General features: G+C 46.6%; 1 protein-coding gene across 5 annotated transcripts in view; it reads left to right on the plus strand.

Annotated features, from left to right (window-relative positions):
* The window catches only part of agap1 (ArfGAP with GTPase domain, ankyrin repeat and PH domain 1), a 119890-nt gene that overhangs the window by 53707 nt on the left and 39457 nt on the right, over positions 1–26726 (plus strand). For 3 of the 5 annotated variants that reach the window (XM_037091009.1, XM_037091006.1, XM_037091007.1), the window contains exons 4-10: positions 3403–3417; positions 5998–6083; positions 6711–6852; positions 7724–7858; positions 15320–15447; positions 16138–16293; positions 16665–16757. In XM_037091009.1, the coding sequence (XP_036946904.1) occupies positions 3403–3417; positions 5998–6083; positions 6711–6852; positions 7724–7858; positions 15320–15447; positions 16138–16293; positions 16665–16757 (755 nt within the window). The remainder of the gene's footprint in view (positions 1–3402; positions 3418–5997; positions 6084–6710; positions 6853–7723; positions 7859–15319; positions 15448–16137; positions 16294–16664; positions 16758–26726) is intronic. The other 2 variants (XM_037091010.1, XM_037091008.1) reach the window with 1 other exon arrangement.

Raw genomic sequence — 26726 nt, forward strand, 5'->3', positions numbered from 1 at the left:
AAGTAGATGTATAGAGTTTAATGTCTTTGACAGTTGTTGTGTCAGAGTAGCATCAGGCTAACTTCTTTAGATGTGATGTAAGCTAACTCTGACTGTGGTTCTGGTCCAGTTCTGTCGTACCCGTGTTCTCTGCAGGCACCGTGGGCTCAGGATAAGATGGATACTGAATTCACGAAGCTTTTAACAGCTTTTATTTGTGACCTTTTTAAAAAAAATCTCCTGTTATTTCAGAATTTATTGTGTCCTCTTCAGACTTTTCTATAAGTCAGCACACTGGAGTCCAGAACCTGCTGGTTCTGTCTCAGCTCTGGACTCTGACAGATAAATTTAACCCCTCGCTGCTGAGCTGCAGCTAATTAACCCCTCTTGACCTCGCCGTGTGTTTAAACCCTTGAAAACCATCAAACGTCGTTTTTTTGTTTGGGATGAAAACGTTGCTGGCTTGGTCATGTGGGGACCCACCCGGCACCGGCCCACAAACCAATTTTAGCTTCAGGTCCCTCGCTGGAGAAAGTAGGCCTTGGACGTTGAGAGCAGAGCGAGTGTGAGTGCACTCTGAGGTCAGTATGAGACCAGAGAGGCGCTAGATTCTTTTATTAACATGTCAGAAGGGGAGTTTATCGAGGACGAGGCTGCAGCATGAAGCCGTTCTGTCAGGGTTGTGGTTCTGGGGAATCCCCCAGAGCGGATCGTCCCTGAGGTGTTCGTACAGAAAAATGAGAAAATCTTCTTCAGCAGTGACGTACCGCTTCTTAAAATGCCCTCTGTGGCCGTGCAGCTCCGGCCTCCGCCGCCAAATGCCCGACGGTCTGTTTCCAGCGCTCGGCCCTAATTACACCGCGGCTCTGCCAAAAGCAACACGACACGGCTTTTCATGCAGCTCCACATACCGTATCTGAGCCAGCCCCGAACAACAGCTCCCCCAGAACTTTGATCTAATTGCTGGGCACCGCCGCCCATCAAGAAGCAGCTTCAGCTCCAGTTTACTGAAAAAAAATGCTTTGATTTTGTTGCATAACCGCCGAGATATAAAAGCAGCAGAGGACGGGGAAGCTGATGTGTTGTTTTGAAATTCCTGCAATCTAAAAATACTCGTCAGCCTGGATTCCCATGGCGATTGATTGGGAGCGGAGTTGGTGGCTTGCGAGCGGCAGGGCGACCGCAGCGCCACAAACCAGAACTATTCTGAGGCTGCAGACTGGAGCCTCGGCTGCAGACGACTCGCAGCAGCTCCAGTTAACGAGCAGAAACAGGCTGCAGGCTGTTTCCTTCAGCTCAGCTGTCAGCCTCATGGTACGGACCGGAGCGAGCAGCACAGCGACCCGCTTTTAAATGTTCGGTCCAAACTGGGCTCTAAAACCAGGTCTTTGTGTTGCATTCAAGGTCACTCAGCAACGCAGGTTCTCTTACTTGAAACTCTAAAAGAGAACAATAAGCAGAAAAGGATCCAGAAGTCCAAAACCTTACTGACTGAAAACAGAACCGGACCAACACATCGATCAGCTGCTGTTATGAGTATCACTGTGTGTGTTGTCCAATATGAAACCTTTCAATATAAAGACTGTTATGGTTAAATTCCCCTTTTAAACAATAAAGTTTAAACAGCTTTGATTCAAACGAGGCACAAAACTGCAAATCAGACACCCATCAAAATGTTCTGAAGACTAAAACTGCAGTAAAACTCAGTGAATCAGTGTTCGGCAGGTGATCCAAACTCCACCAGGAGACTGATGAAGGACCGTCCGTCAGCTTTCCAGGTCTCTCCTGTCAGTCGGTCTCATTGTGTTTATTATCTCGATCCCTGATTCAAATCTGTTGTCGTCACGTCTCAAACATCAGATGACGAGCGTCCTTAAAAGCACCGATGATAAGAGACGACAAGACCACAGAATGAAAAGCATCTGAAAATGTTTTGATCTAAAACTTTAAGATATTGATTTTACTGTCCTCTGGACGAAGAAATAGTATCAAATATTAACAATTCATTCTGGAAGTAGGAAGTGTTTTAAACCATTTCTGCTTGAGATCCCACCGACTATCATTTCCACAGAGGTCAGATGTCAGAGTGTCCTTGAACGCACCGACAGCAGGATATGACATCACAGTAAACAGAGGCGTGCAGTGATGGATCTGTAACTTCTCAAGGCTCAGATCAACTGAAGAGAAACCACCAATCGATCAGAGTGAAGCCGTGTGATCAGCAGGAGTCTAAACGTCTCCTGTTGGGTGTCTGATTTATAAAAATCCTCCTGAGCAGTGAAACTGCCGCCGAGCGTTCAGCAGCAGCAGCAGATGGGATCCATCAGAACAGAGAGCAGCTTCGGTTGGGAACTAATGCTGCCAGACTCCATTCAGAGCTTCTATTGTTTTATAAAAACCCACTGACACACTTTCATGAAGAAATATGAGGAGTGAAAATGTAACACAGACGTCGTTCGGACTGTTTTGTTGTGTTTCCTCTTCGAGCTTTTTACGGAGCGTAACGTGAGGAAGCAGCTCGTCTCGTGGAAAACAAACAGTCCATCACATCTGTGGAGCAAACAATGTCAGCGAGACCATGGAAACTAAAATGATATTTATGTTTCATGAAATGTACCCACCAACAGAAGGAAACGGATCCAAACAGGATGTTGGATCTGGACCCGGTCCAGTCTGGATCTGCGGGTCCTCACAGTAAACAGATTGTTGTTATCAGTGTTGACTCGCCACCTCTCTGATGGAGGTTTGGGTCGTTCAGGCATCTTTGTTTAAAAAAAACAACAGCGCCAATTAGATGAAAAGAAAAAACTAACCAGTAACTTTATTAATCACCTGGGAGGGTTAATCAGTGATAAGATAAGTTCTGTTCATCTGTTCAGAAACAAGAGCTGTCAGCTGACAACAGAACCATCACACAGCTCAGGAGTCGGTCACTACATAACTAATAGATGACCCAAAACCTGGTAAACGACCCGCGGACACAAATAGAACCAGAACTCCTGAATGAATTAAAGTAAAACATTTATTTTCTGTTTTTTGTGTTTGAGTGACATCTGGAAGAAGTGACGCTGCCGTGTTTGTTTCAGTCATTAAAATGTTCTTTAACACAGCGGCGACTGCGGCGCCGACCCGGTCCAGCCGGCTCCTTCTGTTCTGATGTTTCTGTACTGACCTGCAGATAAAACTCTGTCTTTCCTGATGTCGGACGTTCTTCTTCTCTCTCCGTCTCCTGCTCGTCCTCCTCTCTTCTGTCTATTGCATCTGTTTGACGTTTGGTTCTGATGGACTGTCTCTGCCGGGCTCTCTGGGTCGGTGCTGGTTTTGACTGTGCATGTATTAACTGTGGCTGCATCTTTGATGTTCTTTTGTTTTTTGCTTTGTGTTTCCTCTCTTTCTTCTTTCTGGGCTGCTCTTGTAAACTAGCTGACGTGGATGCAGGTAACTATCTTCTCGCTCTTCTTCTTCTTCTCTCCATCGATCCATCCTGTTAAATTCTGACAGCAGCTTGTTGAGAACAGCTCCGGTTCAGCGTTTACGTCTCGGCGCCAGAAAACACGAGTGACCTGTGAAACTCAAACTACAGGCCCAGATTTACCAAAATCAAAGCCCAGACTGTGTAGGTGTCCAACTTACAGATGAAAATGATGAATGTGGCATGCAGTTCTAAATGACAGCGGTGCCAAACAGTTTGCAGAAAACATTTCTGGTGTTGCTGAGACGGCGTCCAATCAGAGCGCAGGAGGAAACAAACGACCGGACGCCACCGTCAGACCCGTCCAGTGACAGTAATCCTTTGATCAGAACACCTGCTCTGAGATCAGCTGTGTGCTTTGTGGAGCCTCGCGTCTCTACGGCAACCGGCTGGGACCCAAAATACCCTCCTAGTTCCCGCAGCCCTGAGTTCTGTCTGTCAGGCTCGGTCCAGATCTAATGCACCAGAACAGCCAGTGAGCACAGCTGCTACCAGACAGTGTCCCGCCTGAAGAATCTGCTGAGTCAGCGCTGAACCTGGAGCTGGACTCAACCTGTAGCTCCGCCCCCTCTGACCATCTGATCTCAGCACTGTTTCAATCATTCTTTCAAACTTCATCTTGTCTTGTTCTGCAGCTGTGTGCATGTAAACACACACACACACACACACACACACACACCGACTGTATATAAATGAATATAAATACACTCTGCTGACTCAGCGTTAACGCCGCCATCTGCTCTTCTGCAGTGACCAACATGGCGTCTGCTGGCAGGAAGCTGCAGCTCTTACTTCCTCCTCTAAAATTACACTTGACATATGTTCTCTGGCTCGTGACCGAGATCCAACGAGACTGTAACGATGATGTGACTGATCATTAATGGACCCAAATCTCTTACTGTAGTAATAAAGGATGTAATAACCATTAAAGGACGAAGTGTCTTAAACACCTGCAGCTGGATATTGATCGATAATGACTGAGACTCCAACACGCGATACGTAACATCTGTTCAAAAGAAGATCAGGGATGACAACACCAAAGATGTTATGATTAATGATCAATCGATTTAAAATGTCTAAATCCACAATCAGTGTGTGTGTGTGTGTGTGTGTGTTGATGCTGGGTCAATAGTGGTGATGCTGCAAAATTGTATTTTGCATTACGGGCGTGTGCATCCTCCTCCTCCTCCTCTGATTGGCTGAACATCCTGCACAAAGTCATGGGAGCAAGAGAGACTCTGTGTGTGTGTGTGTGTGTGTGTGTGTGTGTGTGTGTGTGTGTGTGTGTCCTCTATCATTACCGAGCCGTGTAGTAAAGCCGGTCGTTGAGCTGCAGCTCTGCTCGCTGTTCTCAGATCAGCTGATCCTCACGAGAACCCAAAAATAACGTCTGGACTCGGCTTTTTTAGTGTCGTCGACTTCCTGTAAGTCGTCCGTGTGTTCCCGCACCGACCCAAACAGAAACAACACCCTGCTGCAGTCCAGAGTTTCAGACTTAAAGGACGAGTACGCCTCATAATGAGTCTTCATCAGGCAAATATCTGCAGAGCCAGAGTGAAAGTCACCAAACAGTCGATACAGCGTCGCTTCTGTGTGACGGGCAACAGATACAAAATGTGCAAAACATGTTGAACTACTTCAGCTTCATCAACACTTCATGTAGAAATATCACAGCCATCGTCAATATTGGAATTTTGTAATATTCCTGCTGATAAGACCGACTCATGGAGCAGCATCAGATCACAGGTTACGTCACTCCGGGTTCTCTGAAGTAGACATAGAGGACGAGGGTGACATACAGTCGACAACCTGATTTATTGATTAATTGGAACTGAAAACCATCTGATGCAGCCTTAAAAACAAAGAAGTGAACGCAAAGAAACGCTCAGCAACAAACATCCAGAAAATAGAAAATGGTCCAGAGTCGCTGAGGTGGAAGGTCGAGTCCAGAGCTTCCTGATATTATTCCCTCGAGCCCTGAATTTAAAATGTATAAATGAGCCGTGGGAAACAAACACGTCTTCGTGCGCTGGCCAGAGCTTAACCTCAAAATGTTCCCCTTCAAATCTTCTCAGGGGAACAAACGGTCTCTGCAGACAGCATCAGAACTTCCTGCGTTCACTGTTCATGGCTCAGAGTCAGAAAACATCCGAACAAAGACCACAGAAGTTTGGGCTCATCTAGAAAATGTACTGTTTCTGTGAGACGAGTTTCTAAATGAACAGAAAGTAAAATCAGTGTAATAAGACAAATATCCATAAATATATTGACAGTTTAGAGGAAAGTTCTGTTTTCCTGTTTGATGCTAAAATCAAGTGTTAGTGTGTCTGAGTGTGTGTGCCTCCATTTTGTGCCGTAGTGGTTTGTATTAGTTGTACTCATGGTAGAGATTCACCCTCATCTTTCACCCAATCAGTCACATGATCAATCAGCGGCTGGTGGTGAGGTCACTGATCAGCTCCACCTCCTGTAGCCGTCCCGTCTGTAGACCTGTTAGTGGCTCGTCTGCTGACCGCGGCCTCTGACGCTGCTGTTGTTTCCTGCAGGCGGTCGCTTTAAGAAGGAGATCGTGGTCGACGGTCAGAGTCACCTGCTGCTCATCAGAGATGAAGGAGGCCCCCCGGAGGCTCAGGTGAGTACTGCACCTGCACGGGACCTCTTAAGAGAGATGGGACAACTGTCAGCTTCGAACACCGACTCCAGGCTTCAGCTGTGACCACAAACGTCACTCAGATCATCTGCTGTTGTTCCAAAAGTCAGAAATACAACCTGTTCTCGTTAAAGGTTGAAGGTCAGAGCGACACTTGGTGCACCGTGTTTACAGGAAGTCTACAGACCAGAAGACATTTAGATTTTTATAAGAGTGAAGACAAACTGGACACAAGTCTGAATACTTGAAGGTCTTTAGGTGATCAAACACAGCAGTAATGAGATGAAGAAGAGTCAGAAAATCTCATTTTAAAAAGGGTTTCTGAGTTGAATCTTCTTCAGTTTGTGTGCGTGACATCAGAGGATCCGTCCCGGATGAAACTGGGTCAGGGTTTTGTTATTCTGGTGTGTCCGACCTGCAAACTGACCAAATGTAGTTTTAATGTGAGCGAGTCTAGACAGAAACCTCGACGACTCATGAATAATTCACCTGTTTCCTCTCTGCCTCCCCCGGAGTCTCCCCTCCTCTCCCCCGTCTCTGAAGTCCTCTCGCTCACGTTCAGCTGACGTGCGTGTCGATAAAGTTCTGTTTGAATGTGTCTGTGTGCAGTTTGCCTTGTGGGTGGACGCCGTGATCTTCGTCTTCAGTCTGGAGGACGAGATCAGCTTCCAGACGGTCTATCACTACTTCAGCCGCCTCGCCAACTACAGGAACACCGCAGACCTGCCGCTGGTGCTGGTCGGCACGCAAGGTCCAGCGCACACACACACACACACACACACACACACACACACACACACACACACACACACACACACACACACACACACACAGCTTGTCTGAGGCATTGCTGCCTCCCAGTGGTGCATCTTCATCACTGCAGCTTCATGAGGACAGTTCAGTCTGCAGATCCTCATCAGATGAAGAGAACACATTTAGCTTTTCACAGATTTCCTGGATGATGTTTTAGACCCAGCAGAAACTTCTCAGTGGGTCTCGATACTTCCTGGTTTCACCCTCAAACACACAGACAGCTGCCGGCTTTAAAACACACATTAAAGTGCAGTGTGTCTGCCTCTGAGATCATCTGTTCCTCTGCTCTGATTTAATCACCTTTCTGTGTGGTCGGTTCATGAAATAAAGGCTGAGAAACACAGAGGATGATTTTTAATAAGTTGCTCAGGAAACATCAGATGGAGACAAAACATCCAAGTTCATCTTTTTAAATAAAGCGTTCTGGTAAATTGATCCATTCTCAGGCTAAACAATATCTGTGACTTTAAGTTCTCCTGCATTTGAAATATCCCTGAGAGAAACTCTGTAATGTTCGCTGGATGTCGGCTGCATCGTCTGCATGTTGACAGCAGATGGCGCCAAAGTATCACCAGACATCTCAGTGACAAGCTGTCAAGAGAAAGGAACCAAAACCTGACGATTTATCCGAACTCAGAGCCCAGAATGCATCAGTGTCAGAGCTCTAATCAGACATGTGACTCCTGAAATCATCTTCTGTCCGTCACACTGTGTTCTGAGTTTAAATGCAGCAGTGGAAAATGTTTAAGAAGCTCTAACTGAAACACTGAGTCGTGATGTGTCGCTAAATGTGTGATTCTCCCTCTCAGACGCCATCAGCTCAGCCAACCCGAGAGTGATCGACGACAGCCGGGCCAGAAAACTCTCCAACGACCTCAAACGCTGCACTTACTACGAGACCTGCGCCACCTACGGCCTGAACGTGGAGCGAGTCTTCCAGGACGGTAAGAAACTGAGTGAAAGTGGTCAGAGACACGAGAGTCCGGTCCTCTGGGAAGGTGACATTCCCCCTCCCCCGACGGCCCGGCCAGAACCATTCGGACGCTCTTAATCACACGTCAATTAAGAATTAAATGGACCCGCTCAGCTATTTAGCTCAAACCGAACAGCAATTAAGTTTTATCATGGCGGGGGGAGGAAGGCAGGGAGGGGCAGAGGGGAAACGATTCCCCGGTGGGATTCATAAAAGAATCAGACATTATAAGAGGAGGAAGGAGACGAGGAGAGAAGGAGGAGGAGGAGGAGGAGGAGGAGGAGGAGGAGAGTGTCCGGAGTCGTCAAGGTCCCGACTGACCGGGACACTCAGCTGCCATATTGTCAGGTCAAAAAAGTGCAGTGGACTGAAGTTTCTGATTCAGTCTGACGTCGTTCACCGTGAGCGCCTGAAGGTCACCTCGATGATGTCATCATGTTCAGAGAGCGTGAGGTCAAAGGTCAAAGCTTCCGACTCCTCCAGGAGCAGAAACCAGAGAGGAGCCGTCTGAAGTATTTTCTATTATTGCTCTGAAGAGTCTTTGCAAATAGTAAACCCTGCGGCTCGTCTTTTACATTCTGAGAGCACATTAATAAACGCAGCTAATGAAGCGGCGTGCGCAGGGTTAACGGCTGTAATTACACAGACATGGATGACACCAGCTCGCCGGTTAATTAGCAGAGCTGCAGCGAGTGTGTCGGCCTCTGGCTGCGTCTGCGTCCACCTGAGTTTGATATCCAGCAGCTGAGACGTCGGCTGCTGTTCACAGGTCGCTGGTCCTCAGCTGGACAGGAAGTGTGTGTACAGCTCTCAGGTTCTGCGCCAAGAAAAGATCAACTTCATGTGTTACCTGTGCCGAATTCACAAGACGGGACAAATAATTAAGATTCTCTCGCTGAAGTTGTTTCAGAGTGATTATTAAGATTTCCTGATAATCAGCAAATCAGAACGTTCAGATTTTTGAAGGGAGTCTGGTGATGATTTAGTTGAGGATAACAAAATATTCGACACCACGAGCTCGACACCCGAGCACCATAACTCCAGCTTCAGACTGCATCCTGTGAGACCTTCACCTCACAGCTGTTTAAGATAACAAAGGAAGCGCTGCTCCTGCTGGGACTACTTTCAGAGGCGGATGAATCCACACTGAGTCACGGTGGTGACGGAACAACAGTGTAGATCATCGATCAGAGTCGGGAGGAAGAAAACACTGCAGAGCGTCAGAGGTCGATACTGTGTTAGTCCTGAAGGGGGCAGTGCAGGAGCAGAGACACACACACACACACACACACACACACACATACACACGCATACACAAACTCATACACACACACATGCACCCACGCGCACACACACACACACATACACGCACGCACACAGCAGGAGGAAGTCAAATGTCTCGGAGTGTAAATCTGTGATTGTGTTCAAAATAAAGTCATGGGTGAAGAAGAGCATGATGGGAAATCCTGGAAGTGTGTGTGTGTGTGTGTGTGTGTGTGTGTGTGTGTGTGTGCTCTCAGTGCTCTCGGCCCAGGAGGAAGCTTTCCACACTAAACGCTGCCTTATTATCTTCTTAATTATTCCACCGTGTGTGTGTGCGTGTGTGTGTGTGCGTGCGTGTGTGCGTGCGTGTGTGTGTGTGTTATTGTCTCCTTGTGTTTTTCTCGTCATTATCTCAGATTAATCAGTTTTTTAATCATCCAGCAGAACGACGAGTTTAATGTTTTCTGTCGACGCCCGAAACACGACAGCAGCCCGCAGCGCTGTGTGTGTGTGTGTGTGTCTCTTTGTGTGTGTGTGTGTCTTTGTGTGTGTGTTTCAGTTTGTGTACTTACAGTGTTTTTAATTATTCATGTCTTTATTATGGATGCGTTTGTAAAAGCGTTCACTTTTTGTCATGTTTGTTCTTGAAGACATTAAGGTGTGTGTGTGTGTGTGTGTGTGTGTGTGTGTGTGACTGATTGTGTGTGTGCGTGCGTCAGTGTTCGTGTGTGTGTGTTTGTGTATTTTTTAAAATATTTACTCCTTTATTGTCGATGTGTTTTTCAAGGAGCGTCATATTTTTTATGTTTGCTCTCGAAGATGTTACTACAGTGTGTGTGTGTGTGTGTGTGTGTGTGTGTGTGTGTGCGCGATGCTTTGCCTCCTATGTTTGTGTGTGTGACCCTGTATTGAAGCAGTTCTTTCTGTGTGTGTGTGTGTGTGTGTGTGTATGTGTGTGTGTGTTATCACATGATGTGAACACACACAGACTTTTCAGAAGTGTATTTTTGGAGTGTGTGTGATAAGTGTGTGTTTTCATCCGTGTTTTGGTTGAGTACACACACACACACACACACACACACACACACACACTCTCTATAATTACTTCTTAGCGTGACCTTAATTTGCGGTGAGGACTTCAGTAATGACGCCGCTCGGCTCTCGGCCTTCAGCCACTTAAAACACTCGCCTTCCTCTAATTGGTCAGAAGCATCGCATCATCATCATCATTACACACACACACACACACACACACACACACACATACAGAATCAGAGCTGCGGTCCTGATCTGAACTCACCTGTCTGACCGGCTGCACACCTGGATTATCAAAATAAAAGCTCACATTGCAAAAAAGTGTCATTTTAAAACTTAATATTAACATGTAGATTTATTTTGAAAGTACAGGATGGTCATTTGATTTTTAAAGTTTATAAAGATGTAGATATTGATCATATAATAATGATTATTCTGCACTGATCAGATGTTTATTTACAGTTTCACATCCTCTATGTGATTTAGTATTTAGTGAATTCTGTAAAGATTAAAGGACAAACAATCATAAAACAAAGACAAAGAGACAAAATAGACTAAAACCAAACAAGGACATTAACTGTTGAAACAAATGTAATGAATTAATATTGATTAATAAATCAGAACGATCAGAGATGCTGTACAATTCATATAAAATGACGCAAAGGAGAAAAAGGATTTTTCTTAAATACGTTAAAACTTGTACAGAGTTTGGTTGGTGGGGCTGAGACTCTTTATTATCCTCTGACACGTGGAGAGGAAGTGTGAGGTCACATACAGGTTACCTTCTCAGGTAGATGTACTTAGTTACTCTTCAGGTGAGGTTTTACCTTCCTGAAGATTCTGACTGATCAAACTTTGTGTTGTCACCAAAGCATCGATCACGTGGACTCATGTTTATTTAGATTATTAACAGATTTAGTTTTTTATGATTTATGTCGAGAGTTTAATTCCTTCTGTGACTCTGACAGCTCGTGACTGAACGCTCTGATTTAAATGACATTTGCAAACGTGTGTGTGTCTGTGTGTGTGTGTGTGTATATATTGATCATCTCTCTGACCTTCGCTTCATTTGGACTCTGCATTGATTGGATGGCGGCTGGTCGGGCCAGAGGGGGCGGGGCTTTAATTACAGCGCTCATATTCAGCTTCATAATCAGCCGGCGACAAGCAGAGAGAAGAAACGCTGATCTGTGCTAATGTGACGTGTGTGTGTGTGTGTGTGTGTGTGTGTGTGTGTGTGTGTGTGTGGTGAGCGTTGTGAATGTAATAACGGTTCTGATGAGAGAGAGACGGAGCAGGAAGTGACCACAGCATTTAGCGTTAAAAATAATTGGCCTGCTCGTCGTCGTGACGATGTTTTTGCGTGTTGGGGGGAGGAAGAGTGAGGAAGAGGAGGATGCAGATCAGTTTTGATGTTTTTTAATAAATTCAGAGACCTTTCATTTTAAAGGTTTGTGTAATTTAGGGCAGAAATACGTGAATATGACTATTTTCTAAATTGTAAATAATCATCTGATCCGTTATTCAGAAAAATAGTGAGAAGTTCTGCTCACGTGATTTAAATCCACAAGCTGAAAAGTTCAAACCACATTTAATTTGTTCGACTGACCGTCAGAAAAAAAACAAAAAGTGGTCGACTCCCATAAAAGATGAATAAAACAAGAATCTGTTCAAATGTAACAATTATCTTAAAACAAACATTTAAATATCTAAAATAGTGTAAACTCTGATGAAGCACCGAAGTCGAGATAATATCTTTACGTCAGAGGTTAATCTGTGGATCCATCACATTTATTTAATAAATCTGTTTCCTACAAGAAGAAGAAGAAAAGACAAAATTCTCATTTAACCCAGATTTTTGTATTTTAAAATGTAGTTTAAAACATTTAGATGATCAATAATCATTCATGAAGACATTTTATCAGCTGCTCACACGCTGATGTCGTGTGTTGCACCAGCTGAAACATGTTGGAATCAGAACCAGACAGTGTTCACACACACACACACAGATAAAACCAGTCAAACTCTGGGATTCTTTTTTAAAAAATACTTTAAACATCGAATAAAAATTCTGTTCTGTCTGAAAACACGACCCGACAACCATCAGTGTGAATTGTTCCTGGTGGGATGTTTGAGACTTGTGTAAATGATGAAGATAATTCTGCACATATTAGCCACAGTGAAAAATGTAGCATCAGACTGTCACCAAGTCTCTGCTGCTGAACCAGAACCAGAACCAGAACCAGAACCAGAACCAGAATCTGGACCTGAGTGACACAACGCTGATGAGAAACGAGAAAAACACTTTTTATCTGTTTCACTAATTTTCTTTGTTTAAGGCTGTGTGTGTGTGTGTGTGTGTGTGTGTGTGTGTGTGTGTGTGTGTGTGTGTGCGTGTGTGTGTGTGTGTGTGTGTTTAACATGTAATTTGCTGTAATGGGAAGTGAAGCCCGGTCCGGTCGGGGGGAGTGACCTCTGTGTGAGGGATGGAGGCAGGAGGAGGGTGACAGCGCTGCGCTCCCTCGTCCATCAGCGCGCTAATTTAATTAGCCTAATTACAGCGACATGAACCCACCAACAGACACACACACACACACACACACACACACACACACACACACACTCTCTCTCTCTCTCTGCTTCTTGCTTCTGATCCATGTCAGAGTGCAGATGCAGGGCGCTTCGTTAGCGCACGCTAACGAGCTGAGATGACCACACACACTGTCACACAATCACTCAGACGTGTTCATACACTCACGATCATGTGTGTGAATATTAATACACACAAAACACACAACAGCAAATGTTTTATTAAACTGAATTAATATCTGCCAGATTAACGAGCCGTCTTTATAAACTGATTCACTCGTTAAAAACAGAACTCGTCACTGTTCCTGACGGCAGAATCACTGATTTACTGTTTACTGTGAAGCTGATGTTGCTGGCAGCCATCTTGACTTAGCTGACCAATCACAAGCCACCGTTTAGAGGCGTGAACGATGCTGATGAGCCAATGATCTCAGCAGGACACATTCAGGCGACCCGACCGTCCAAACGAGGACGAAGAGTCTCAAAATCCTGAACGAGTGACGACTTAGTATCCACGAGTTATTCTGTTTATCACGAATGTGACTTAGTCACTTAAATCAGTGACTGGGAGCTTAAAATAATGACTTAATATCTAAATAATGACTTAATATCTGAAACTAATAAGATGTTCGCTCAAATAATGAGAAACCGTCTCAAGAAAATGACTTGATATCCCCAAACAATGATTCAATATGTCAGAAACAATGAGTAGAAACATGAATTATGTCTAAAGATATTAACTGAAAGACTCAAAATTATGATTCAGCGTCTCTAGAAATGTAAAAAGACAAATGGCTGAAATGATTATTCACATGTTGTTGTTCAGACTGTTTAATCTGCCTTCACATGCTCAGCAGCAGGTCACTTTATTTAGTTTTATAAGCAGCTTCTCCTGAAAATAAAATGATGTTAATCTCAATGAAACTCGTTCATATGATATTTGATATATTTAAAACCAGCAGGATGACAGGAGAAAGAGATGAGAGGAACAGTCGGGTGTAGCTCTGACGTGACGGAGGCTCACACCTGCAGCCGGCCGTCTCCTCGCTGTTTGACTTTAAAGTGAAAAGAGTGAAACACTGCAGCGTCAGCTTCACCTCCCTCCCTCCCTCCCTCCCTCCCTCCCTCCCCCGGCCTCTTTATGCCTCACCCGGTGGTGCAGCCCCGTCATAAATCTGATCAAAGGGGAGACGTTTCCATTAGAAGAAAATGGCAGCTTCTCAGAGCAGAACCGAGATTGATGGATAAAGTTAAATTGCATTAACCGTGCAGTTTAAATATTTAGCACAGCCTTATCATAACTGTTCTTAACACTTAAAGTAATATACAGCCTGCCAGGTGCAGGACACGCTGACATGTATGTGAGCGGCCTCGTCTCATTGGTCGATCCCCAGCCGGCCGGCCAGGTGTCAGTCTGTAGCTGCAGCAGCTTTCACTCCTGTGACGATACGAGAGTCTGTGAGTCCTCACAGTGACGACTGAGTAAAGTGTTTTAAAATAATGGATTCTAACTCTGAAGATCCACTTTCACCTGTCGACTTTGTGTTTCAGAATAATGTGTTAGAATCTCAGAAACATGAACATGATCAACTCAGGAACAGACAAAACAAAGACGTAGTGACTCAAAATGATGATTTAGTCAAATTAACGACTTAGTATCACAAAATAATGTTGAGTATCGTTAGATAATAAAGTATTTCTCTAAAATAAAGACTTAGTCTGAAGTTTCAGATGCTTGGTCATTATATGGAGACAGTTTGTCAGAGTGTGTTAGAGGATCTATTGTTCTGTACATCCTGACCGTCTTTCTCTCTCCAGCCTCCATAAATAACTTCATCAGAACTGATTCCAGGTCCAACCCGGAGCTGGGAGCTGGTTCTGTTGTGTCTGGTGATGAGTTAGTCAGACTGGAGACAGGAGAGAGTTAAAACTTCAGCGACTCCATTATCTCTGTTCCAATAAACACAGGACTGTTTCATGCGCTCACAGATGAAGCCATTGTTTTAATTGGGCTCGTTAAAGCCCCCGGCTTCGTTAATGAGGAGCGAGTCGTAAACATTTACCTCCAGGTGACACGGGCCGAGCCAAGGGCAGCGACGGGAGGAGAAGAAACTCTGAGATGGTCCTTTAAACATCCTCCACAGAGCGATGAAGTTATTAAGAACACAAACACACAGAAGACTCGACTTTCACACCAAATGTTGACGTGGTAATTAGCTGAAACTCGGACGTAGTTTCACACTGATTATCATGTTTCTGACTTGAAACAACACAAGACTATAAGAGTCAGACTGCAGCTGACAAAGAAGGGAGGCTGGAAATTTGATATTGACTGTTGATTTCAACTCCCACCGTAAGTTTGTTTTCTAGAAAGTTTGTTCCAGGAAGTCGATCTGTAGCACTTCCTTCCCAGTGACATCACACGCTCTCTGAAAGATGGCGAGTTACGATTGGTCCGTCACGCCCAGTGAGACAAATGTACAGCTCAGTAAAACTCGTGTGTTGATGTCGGCTTGACGTGTGTTTTGTGGTTTGTGTGTTGCAGTCGCCCAGAAGATCGTGGCCACCAGGAAGAAGCAGCAGTTGTCCATCGGGCCGTGCAAGTCGCTTCCCAACTCGCCGAGTCACTCGTCCGTCTGCGCCACGCAGGTGTCGGCCGTCCACATCAGCCAGGTCAGAAGTCAAACACGCCGAGAAGAGAAGCATGATTCTCTACACATCAGCTGTTACAGGACATGTTTGGATAGTTTGTCTCTCAACACATTCCTCTCAGGCTTCATTTATAGAAGATACAGAGATGAGAGAGTTTTCTGTTTCCTGTTGATCAGAGCTAAATGAACCTCAGGTTGACTCCTCCTGTGAACCTTTTGGTAAAGTGTGGTCGTGTCAGAAACACAGCGAACACGTGAGCGAGCTGCAGACGTGATGTGTGTCGGTGTAACAGAGCAAACACACTCAGACTCTCTGTGTTCAGGAGCTTCAGGCCGTTAAGCTCTTCGATCCTCATCCTTCAATCCTGCATTGATTCCTCATTAAAAAGCCATCGCTCAGCGTGTCTGAGCAGCGCCGCCGCGTCCCCCGAGACTCCTGTTTATCTTCCCGCCGCCTCCACAAATCGGCCCTCGGTGCATCTTTAGCTCTCGCTGATTACTGTCGAGTTTCGGCCTCCTCGTCCAGACGCCTATTACACTGACGAGACGTCCAAAACCTCTGAAGCACTGCAGCACTTTGTTCAGCCACTGCAGAGGCTTTAACGTTCAGATCAATAATCAAATCTCTGCTTTTATTTCAGCTTTCATTCTGACATTTGTGAGAATATAAGAGGTTTATTTTACAGTCCCTTCTCCTCGTCTTTCCCTCCAGACGAGTAACGGCGGCGGCAGTTTGAGCGACTACTCGTCGTCGGTGCCGTCGACGCCCAGCACCAGCCAGAAGGAGCTCCGCATCGACGTGCCGCAGACCACCAACACGCCCACGCCGGTCCGGAAGCAGTCCAAACGCCGCTCCAACCTCTTCACCGTGAGTCTTCAGCGGAATCTGATCACAAGCTCATCTGGGGTTTTTTTGTGTATTTTGTCCTCCAAACATTAGTCAAGCTAATTAAACTAATGATAGATCAACATCTTTAAAGGAACAGTTCACCCAAATACTGAAACCACGCTCTCCTCCTGATGATATAAATCTGGGTCAGGTGCAGAGCCGGTCCTGGAGGAATAAACACCCAGAGTCCTGCTGGATTCTGCTGAGTGTCCTTAGTTTTAACATCTTTCTGAGTAGATAATGGGCTCGTGTTTATTTTGGGTGAACTGTTCCTTTATCTAATCAGCCCCACGTGTTGCTTGCCGGGCGTCTTGTAGATAATAACCGTCTTCATCTCGTCTGGTCTGCAGTCGAGGAAAGCGAGCGACACGGACAAGGACAAGAAAGGCCTGGAGGCTCGAGCCGACAGCATCGGCAGCGGGCGAGCCATCCCCATCAAACAGGTGAGACTTCCTGTCTGTTCCCGCTCTCCTCCTCCTCTTCTTCTTCTGCTCTCTGTGTTTGATGCCTCGGCCTTGATTAACAGTGAAATCACACACTTAACATCAATTAGAGTGAGGGGCTCTCCCGGGTCCTCCAACCAGATCATTAGGAGAAGGAGAGGGAAGGGATTTCACTGTCACTCCCTCTGTCGCTCTTTTCTTCTTCACCTCCTCCCCTCCCTCTGTTCGTCCACTTCATGTCCCTCTTCTTCTCCTTTCAAAGCCGCGTCCTCTCCTCTTGTTTCTGTCCTCCTGAGCTCTTTGATCCGAGCGCTTGGCAGCCGTGTTTTACAGGAACGACAGAAGAAGAAGGGCGGCCGAGGCGCGCGCACACGCCTGCTGCGCCGGCGAGGAGAGCACCTGAATCAGCTCCTAATTTGACACAAACAAGCTCCTCTGGTGTCGGAGCAGCGGTGGGTGAGACGGCGAGGGGGTGAGAGAGGTGGCAGAAGGGTGGCGGGGGGGTGAGGCGGCGGCGGGGACTCCAGACAAGCAAATCAGGCAATTAGCGAGCGCTAATCGCGGCCTCTCGTGTCGTCGCCGCGGCCTCGTTTGTAATCTCCTAATGAACAAATCGCATCCTGATTAGGGGCCGACTCGCCAGGAGAGAGCGGGCGAGAGACATGCAGACAGACAGAGAGAGAGAGGGGGGAGAGAGGGCGAGAGAGGGGAGAGAAGAGAGAGAGGGGGGAGGAGAGGAGAGAAGAGAGAGAGGGGGGAGAGAGGAGAGAAGAGAGGGGAGAGAGGAGGAGAGGAGAGAAGAGAGAGAGGGGGGAGAGAGGAGAGAAGAGAGGGGAGAGAGGAGGAGAGGAGAGAGCGGGCGAGAGACATGCAGACAGACAGAGAGAGAGAGGGGGGAGAGAGGGGGGAGAGAAGAGAGAGAGGAGAGGGGAGAGCGGGCGAGAGACATGCAGACAGACAGAGAGAGAGAGGGGGGAGAGAGGAGGAGAGGAGGAGAGGAGGGGGGGGAGAGGAGGGGGGGGAGAGAGGAGGAGAGGAGAGAGGGGGGGAGAGGAGAGAGAGGGGGGAGAGGAGAGAGAGGGGGGAGAGAGAGGGGGGAGAGAGAGGAGGAGGGGGGGAGGGGGGGAGAGAGGAGGAGGGGGGGGGAGAGGAGAGAGGGGGGAGAGGAGAGAGAGGGGGGAGAGAGAGGGGGGAGGAGGAGAGGAGGGGAGGGGGGAGAGGAGAGAGAGGGGGGAGAGAGAGGGGGAGAGAGAGGGAGAGAGAGGAGGGAGAGGGAGAGAGGGGGGGAGAGAGGGGGGAGAGAGAGGAGGAGAGGAGAGAGAGGGGGGAGAGAGAGGAGGAGGGGCGGGAGAGAGAGGAGGAGGGGGGGGAGAGGGGGGGAGAGAGGGGAGAGAGGAGAGAGGAGGAGAGGAGAGCAGAGGAGAGGAGAGGAGAGGGAGAGAGGGGGGGGGAGGAGAGAGAGAGAGGAGGAGAGAGGAGGAGAAAGGAGGAGGCCTGTGCCGCTGCTGTTTGAGTTTGTATTCGGGTCGTTGTTGAGCCTCTCCGGCCCGTCGCAGCAGCGCCGGCAGTAATTGCAGCTGAACTCATCATGTGAGATTCTCTCCGGCTTCAAACGGACCTTCGTCGTCGTCGTCTTCTTCTTCTGTGGTGTTCATGCAGCGGTGGGGCCCAGCGGGCGGAGCTGAGCTTTCCGGGCCCGTTAATTTGGTCTGAGTGCCAGAACCACTCGTGGTTAAGTGCTCGTTAAATGTTCTGATTGGAAACATTTCATTTTAAAAAGACCGCAGACGAGAAGCTGAAGATCCTCCGATTATTCACAGAACACGAGGATTTATTTCTTTCTTTACCTCCTCCTGTTAAATTAATTATCATTTACATTTTTAATCGTCCTTTGAACCAAATGGAATTATTTGTTTTTTACAAACACTTTACAAAATATTGTCTCTTAATCTCACGTTTATTTACTGGAAAACATCAGCCAAGAATTCTGTGGAATCAACAAACATAAATTAATAATTCTATTTGTTATTAATTCAACTCAAAATGTATTTATGGTAATTACTGATTAAAACGTCTTCAGTATAATTGTAATTTGTAATTTTGTATTTTCATAAATGCTGCGACTGCACACACAAAATCAAATCAGAATATTATTTATCAAAAAGCTTCAAGTGATTTTATTATTATTGTTATGTTATTGTATATCATAGTGACGGCTGATGGAAGGTAAGTAACAGAGTAGTTACTATAATTAACAGTAAGTTCACTTTACTGCCTTAAAAACAGGAAAAGACGATACTGAAAATATCAGCACATAAAGATAATAGATGTTTTAAAAAATAAAGTCAAAATTATGAGATTAAAATTTAAAACTATGAAGGAAAAAGTCTATTTTAGGAGATAAACATCCAAATTATGAGGGAAAAGAATGTGAATTAATGAGATACAAATGTGAAATTGTGGGATACGAAATTATTAAAGAGAATAAATTAGATTTTATGACAATATATAAAATATATATATATATAGATATGTATGTGGAAAAACTGTTATTGTGAGATGAAAATTTAAATTATGAATTATTATGAAGCGAAAAAAACAAATTATGAGAAAAATGTCAATATAATGAGATCAGAAGTCAAAATTATTTCGCAACAAGTCAGTTTATCAGATGAAAAATGTAAATTAGAAGAAAAAAAACAAGTTTACTGGAGAAAATCAATTACGGAAAATGTAAATTAAGAGAAAAAAACGCTGCGCAGGAGATTGTTGTGAGAACTTCTGCCTGTTATTAAAGAGAAATGTAAATACTCTCGTGTGATTGGACAAAATAAATTATGTTTTTGAATATTTTGACAGTGTGGATCACTTTGATCACTTTGGGTCTTTTAACAAACACAGTGAGTTCTCGCATCACGATGACCTTTAAACACATTTTTAATGATCAGGAGTTTTAGTTGAACGACAGAACCGGAGGATCGGGTTCGACTGGGTTCTGGTCCGTCAGCTGACAGGTGGTCTACACCGAACAGGAAGCTGGTCATCGTGGCGTGGCGTGGCGTGGCGTGGCGAGGCGAGGCAGAGTGCTTTGGTTCTTTGGAAGCGGACGTTAATTGATTTGATGGTTCTCTGTGGTCGCTCGCGCCTCGTCTCCTCGCTCGCCGCTCAGCGTGGACGACACGCCGCAGACCTGCTCCCTCATTAGAGCGTTTTATAAGGGGCGAGATCGCGCTTCACGTTCAAGGTTCAACTACCTTTTCCCCATTAACGCTCCATTTGCTCTGCGTCCTGCGTCGTCCCATTAGCGCCGCGTTCACACCGGGTTTTAATGAGGCGGCGGTTCTGACTCTCCGCCACCTCTTTGTCTCCCAGCGACGACTCGACCAGACATCACAACACAAACTTCCATCAGCCGAGTCCGGACTCAATAAATCTGCGTCAAGAACCACAGAAGCACCGTCACAAAACACGGAACCTCAGATCGGAGTCAGTGATGGAGCTGAAACTCTTTCAATCGATCTGATGGTTTTATCAGAGTTGGTCTCGAGTCAGCGTCATTAACTGACCGTAGATTCTTTCCATACCTCGGAGGAGGCCGGGACATCAGCGGCATCACTTCCTCTTCTCTCCAACAGACACCAACACACACCAACACACACCAACACACACCAACACACACCAACACACCAAACACTGTTTCTTGTTTTAATGTTGGCATTAAGTTGACGTGTAAATCGATCAGCGATGACGGTGACGTCGTCTTTCACTGGGTTTTCTGTTGATTTAACTTCCTGAAGGCGCCTTCGCTGCTCCTGCAAACTGCTTCTTCTCCTTCTTCATCTTCAGTCTTGTACCTGTGGATGTGTGTGTGTCGTACCTGTCTGTCTGTGTGTGTGTGTGTGTGTGTGTGTGTTCAGGTGTTTAAGCCACTTGTTCGCCGGTCCAGATCTCATTAGAGCGACTCTCAGCGCGACTCTCAACCACTCGAGGTGACGGCAGTTCAGTTCGCCTTTTGTTAAAGGGGAACGCCTTTGTTAAGAGAGTCCAGCGCTCATTAAAACCACACACACACACACACACACACACACACACACACACACACACACAGAGGCCAGGACACGGCGGACTCAGTCGGCAGTAATGAGAACGGGGCGGACTTCCACTCTGAGGCAATTAGCCGATAAAAATCCACACAAACACGCGGACGATGTACAAACAGCATGAACATGGACCCACACAGGACCAGAACCAGTGTGTTCAGGTGTGTGTGTGGGCGGGACGAGGTCAGACGGGTCGCGGCGTCAGCGAGCGCTCAGAAACGATGTCCGACAGTTTCTCTCAGACTGAAAAACACAAAATACATTCAGTGCAAAACTCCAGATCCTCTCACCAGGAGAAGCTTCAGCTTCGCTCCCTGATTTATTCTGGATTATATTCCAGCTGTGCAGTCGGACAATAATGTAACAAGCGTTACAACATAATATCACAATTTGTGCTTTTTTATTAAGTCAGTTCAGGTTTTTCTGAGCGACCACAGACTGTTTCAGTCTTTATTTTGTCCTGATCATATTTTTACTGAATGTGTCTGTAATCAGAATACATTTACATTGAGGGCATCCAGAAGAAGCTTTCGTCTAAAGTGACTTAGAATAACTTCATTTGTCACAAGATAGAAACAACAACACTTGAAGTGCTGTTGTTGAAGTGTGTTCATGCAGCTGACCTTCAGTTCATACGTGCTGTGATTGAAACACTAGGATAAGAACATACAAGCGTGTACGTGGCTCACTGCAGCAGGTGACGTTGGTGGAATGTCCCTTTAAAGAGTGAGACATCAGCATGGTTATTATAATGAACTCTCTGAGGGGCGACAACCTGCACGAGGATGTGAAGCAGGAAACACATGTGGCGTTGAAGCTGGCGCCTCCTGCCACGACGCTCGGCTGCCACACGAACCCACAGAGGAAACGCCGGCTGTACCGGCAGCCGATTGGTCGCTTCTCTCCTCTTCTTCTCCTCCCTTGAAGTGAGCGGATGCGTCCAGCTTTGTTTACAGAGGCTGTTGACGGCGCAGGGCTCCTCCGACATCTGCTCCACGCCGCTAATTAGCCGCTAATTACCGGAGAGAGAGGGAGCGGCTCGCTCATGTCTCTGTCACGCGGCTGACCGAGGAGCTTTGAAAACCAACAATCTAACAAATTAATTTCCTCCGACACAGCAGCCGAGCCGCTGGGACCGCAGACGCACCGCAGAGGGTTTCTGCTCCTTCTAAACCTTTATGTACCCAGTGAAGGCTGACTGAGCCGCCCGGTACCACCAGGTTCTGACCGGCGACCACCGAGCCGCTCCACTGGAGCCACGTGGGTCCAAGACCGACTCAGAGGAGGTGATGCTCCGCTGTCAGTAGAGATCTGAAGCGTGGAGGAGAAGTTCACACAAAACTGAAGATTCACAGTCAACCAAACAATCAGATTCCTCATGAGTCACGAGATTGATGATTATGAAGTTGTCTGTTATTAGCAATCGATGGCAGCCAGCTATAGAAAAGTTTGAGTAGGAAGATTACAACAGAAACTAGTCGGCGTCAGACGTTCGAGCAGAAACCATCGTGTTGTTTCCTTCAGACGGTTTCACAGCAGCGCTGCCGGTCCGACTGGACCGTTCAGATGTGAGACGAGTCGAGGAGAGAAACTGTAGAACGTGAAGGTTAATGAGCAGGTTTGACCGTGTTTTCATGTGAAATGAATATTTGGTCACTTTGAGTTTCACGTCGTCAAACTGCTTCACAGGAGGAACAAAGAATAATCTGTTGGTGGTTTGATGTATGAAGGTCAGAAGTCCAGAGACCTGATGCTAATATCTGTAGTCACCACAATATTTATCTCACAATGTAAAATCAGCCACTGGATTGTTGCTTCTGAAGTTGTTTTGGTCTAATGAGCAGTTCATGAAACCAGAAACCAACAGTTGTTTATTAACTGCTTGTTGGAAAATAGCCACATATTCTCATTAAGTCTTGTCGGGGTGATTTTAAACCCATTCTGTTGTAATTATTGTGGTAATTTGGGGATAATTTCACAGAAATATTAAATATGTTGCTTGGTAATCACCTCCTACTTTCACTTTACAGTTGAAGCCCCGAGTTACACAACTGTTCCGTCCACATTTCTTGTTATTCTGGTTAATATTCGACGGTTTGCAGTGAAGATGACGCAGGTTCTGCCGTGTTCCTGTCCTCCCTCCACCTTCAGAAATCAGAGATCACGTCTGTGTCTGCAGCTCTGACGCGTGGCGTAAAGACGGTTAATAGATCTGCTGACCTCCATCCTGACACCTCCTACTGTAAACCAAACGTCTCCTCTCTGAGTCAGACTCTGATTCCGGCCGCAGTCTCGGACGGCGGCGGCGGCGTCTTGTTCCTGTAAGGAGCTGATTAGTGTCGCGGTTGTAATTGCCTCTCGCGGGGCTGCAGACGAGCGCGGGGCTGGGTGGTTTTGACAAGTCTACTCGTCCCCCCTCGGCGCCGGGCGCTTTGTAAGGAGTTAAATTGGATGGTTAATTCGGGTGTTATTTACCCTGTAATTCATTAGTTTCGCCCCGCCATTGGCAGCGGGCAGGCTGTAATTTCACGCTTCGCAATAAAAGATGTCTCATAATCTGCTTCATTTAGCAGCCAAAGAATTTAATGAAATTAACTGCGGCCCTAATTAAGACGGTGAATATTAAAGACCTGCTATCAAGGCTTTAACGAGGGTGACACGATCCGCCTTCCGCCGGATTGGAAAAATATCATTTCCCTGGGAAAGGTTGTCACTGCTCGGAGCCATTTTGGCCATGATGACATTTTTGTCATGCACACTAACCCCTGGAAATTAGATTTTTCGGGGGGCGGGGGGTCGAGGATGTGTCGGAGGGATGTCGCTCCCTTTTTAGTTTGAGAAATAATTAAAACAAGGAACACAGGCGTCAATCAAAGAGCATTTTTAGATCGTGCTCATTACGCCTCGGCGGCGGCAGTGGCGGTCTCCACGGAGCGCTCACGACGGTTTTTGTTTGGCACGGGGGCGTAGCTCGGAGCGAGCTGCAAGCGTCCCTGTGGTGGCTTTGTTGTGTTTGTGAGTTTGTTTGTGTGTTGTGTGTGTTGCTCGTCTGATGATAAGCTGGACTAAAGCGCCCGGCGCTGACCCGAGGGTCTCTGAGAGGAAGGCGAGTCGTGTTTCCTTCACATCCTGCCTCTCTGTGGTCGTCAGAGTCGAGCGAGGGGCGAGGTTTTTTATCCACTAATGAATTGAGACTGCTGAAGTAAGGTTTGGATAATTGAGTTTCTAATTAATTACCCAGAACTCTTATCAGATAAATCAGCTCCTCTTCAACCCCCCTCTTCTTCTGTGGTGTTTTATTTGATCTGGTCTGCGTCCTGCTCCCCTGGGCCTGCCCTTCGCTGTCCTTGCCTCATCAACGCCGACCTTGTCTCTGAGACTGATGCCGCTGTGCCTGATTTGATGTCAGTCGCTGGTTTTGTTCTCTTGGTTCTGGTTTTGTTCTGTTTACCTCCACTCTGGTAAATGTTTCACACCCGGCAGCCAGCTTGTTTTTCCTGCGTCAGCTCCTGTCGTGGCTGTCATCGGGTCGACGACCACACGGAAAGATCTGATGCTTTAAACTCAGAAACACTCGGAGGCCCTGTGGGGCTGAGCAGTCCTGTAGATGTGCTTTAAACATTTAAATCACAACCAGCTTAAAATAAAATCCTGAAAACACAGAAAAATACATTTCAGTCTGTCAACACCTGGACCTGGAAGTTCTGACTGGTGCTGAAACCTGGTATTAAACGGGTCACGTGGTATTATCGGTTCTGCTGCGATACTGAAGAAGTTTCCTTTTAAGCGCGCTGCTTTTTATTCACGTTGCAGAAGATATCAAGACGTTTTCAAACCAGCCAACATTTGAACTTTTTGTACGACTGTTCTGTTGAAGCTTGATTTATCGTCACCAGCAGCAGCCCCGCCTTTAAATCCTTTATTCAGTCTCCTGTGATCGGACTTGCCTCGGTACAACCCAACACCGTCTCCTCCGTCTGAGAGGATGATGGATGACCTGCGATGGCTGCTCAGGCCGGATCAGATGGCCGCCGCGATAGAGGAAGCATCGTCCGGCTTCCCTCCCACCGGCCGTCACCCCCCAGTCTGCTGCCGTCGGGGGGTGACACCTCTAATTTAGCCTCCTGCTCTCCGGGGACGTCGAAGAACAAAAGTGCTGGAGATCATCCCGTTCTCTGGAGGGTCTTTTCCACAGATAGTGCCTCCCTCGTATCTCCTCTAAGATCCGCTGTCAGCCCCTTCAGGAGGCCTGGGGAGAGTCCATTGTCTGAGGAAAATAGGGGGTGATTGAGTGATTAGAGAGTAGATTAGTCTGTGTCAGAAGGCCGGCCTTGAAACACTTCCTTTATCAGAGGATTTCTTTGTGGTGCTGCTTGGATTCACACCATCACGGCCTTTTTGTTGGTTTTAAGCAGAAAGTTTTTTCTTCCCTCCAACATTTTCCTCCTCCAACATGTCCGACATGTGACGGCTGCCGTCTTCCATCAGAGCGCTTCAGGTTCGAGCCCGCCAACATTTTCAGATGCTAACGAATGACTTCATCTTTCGGCTTCCCCCGAGCGAGCGGGCGACCTTTTCTTAAGCACTACACCACAATACTTCACCGCGGCGGCGCAGTGTCTGAGTCTGAAAGAAGCCAGAGTGTGTCCGGGGGAGTTTTGTGTTCGCAGGCGACGTATAACGAGCGTTTACATCTAATCGAAGAGTCCTAACATCCGTCCTTCCTTTCTGGACATTCCTGTTTCCCTCCACTTGAACTTTGCCTCTTTGCCTCCTTCTTTAGAGACGACCCCTCGGTTGTGAGTTCAGTGATGCCCTTGGACGTTTTTGGATGCCTAACAAATGACTTCATCTCCTCGCCCCCCCGAGCTAGCGACCTTTTCCTAAGCACTACCCTACAATACTTCACCGGGGCGGGGAAGTGCCTCGGCACAGCGAGGAGAGAGTATATCTGGGGATGTATTTATCTCCCCACATCTATTTTCCCATGTGGAGACCTTGTGAGCTGTCATGGCTGCCACCCCCCCTCCCGAAGGTAAAATAAGAGGCGACGTGTGTGTGTCACGAAGCCCGGGGAGGTGAATAATGAAAGATATTACCCATCAGGAGGATTTCGACGCGGCGTTCAATTAGCCTTCCCCTCGAGCAAACTGATCGCTTGTCATCCCCAGGATGGATGGCCAAAATTAATTTGCTGACGTCTCCGTCCCCAAATACCAGGTTTGGATGGAAAAAGTGTAAGAAATATTGTCTCACCCCTCAGTTTAGTTCAGCCCGGGCCTGCAGTGGTGCAGATCAACGTCCACTTCAGCATCAGTCAAACATCCCACTGACCTTTTAGCTCCGTCTCTACTTTCACTTTCATTTCTAAGCTTCCTTCAGACAATTCTTCATTTAAACATACCAGAACAGGTTAGAGAAAGTGGCAGTTAAAGGAGGGGAAAGACACCAACTCACAGCTCTGATGCTTCTGCTTTTGTTGATTTGTGTAAAGTAAAAGCCGTAAGAAGCCGTAAACAGACAGAGAGGGAGGCTGGAATGTGGAGAAAAGGCGTGTTAGTGTCTCGTATCTGCAGAGAGTTTCTGATTTTCTCTCTTTGTTGCTGCTCGGGACGCTTTACCAACCCAACATGTGTCTATTTGACGTCCTGGGAATGAGACTCAACAATCAACTGTCTTTGTGGTGCGTTCAGGAACAGCTGGGACAAATCCTACTGATTCTACCTTTAACTTTAATAGTCTTTGAATTCTATTAATATGACGTGAGCTTCAGTTAGCTTTGAGCACAAATGTCCTTCAGAGGGAGACTTTTTACTCTGATACTCTGAGTCCATGTCAGAGCCTGAACTCTGTTACTGTGCTGGAGGAA

The sequence above is a fragment of the Acanthopagrus latus genome, chromosome 24 (assembly GCF_904848185.1).
Source record: "Acanthopagrus latus isolate v.2019 chromosome 24, fAcaLat1.1, whole genome shotgun sequence".
Lineage (NCBI taxonomy): Eukaryota > Metazoa > Chordata > Actinopteri > Spariformes > Sparidae > Acanthopagrus > Acanthopagrus latus.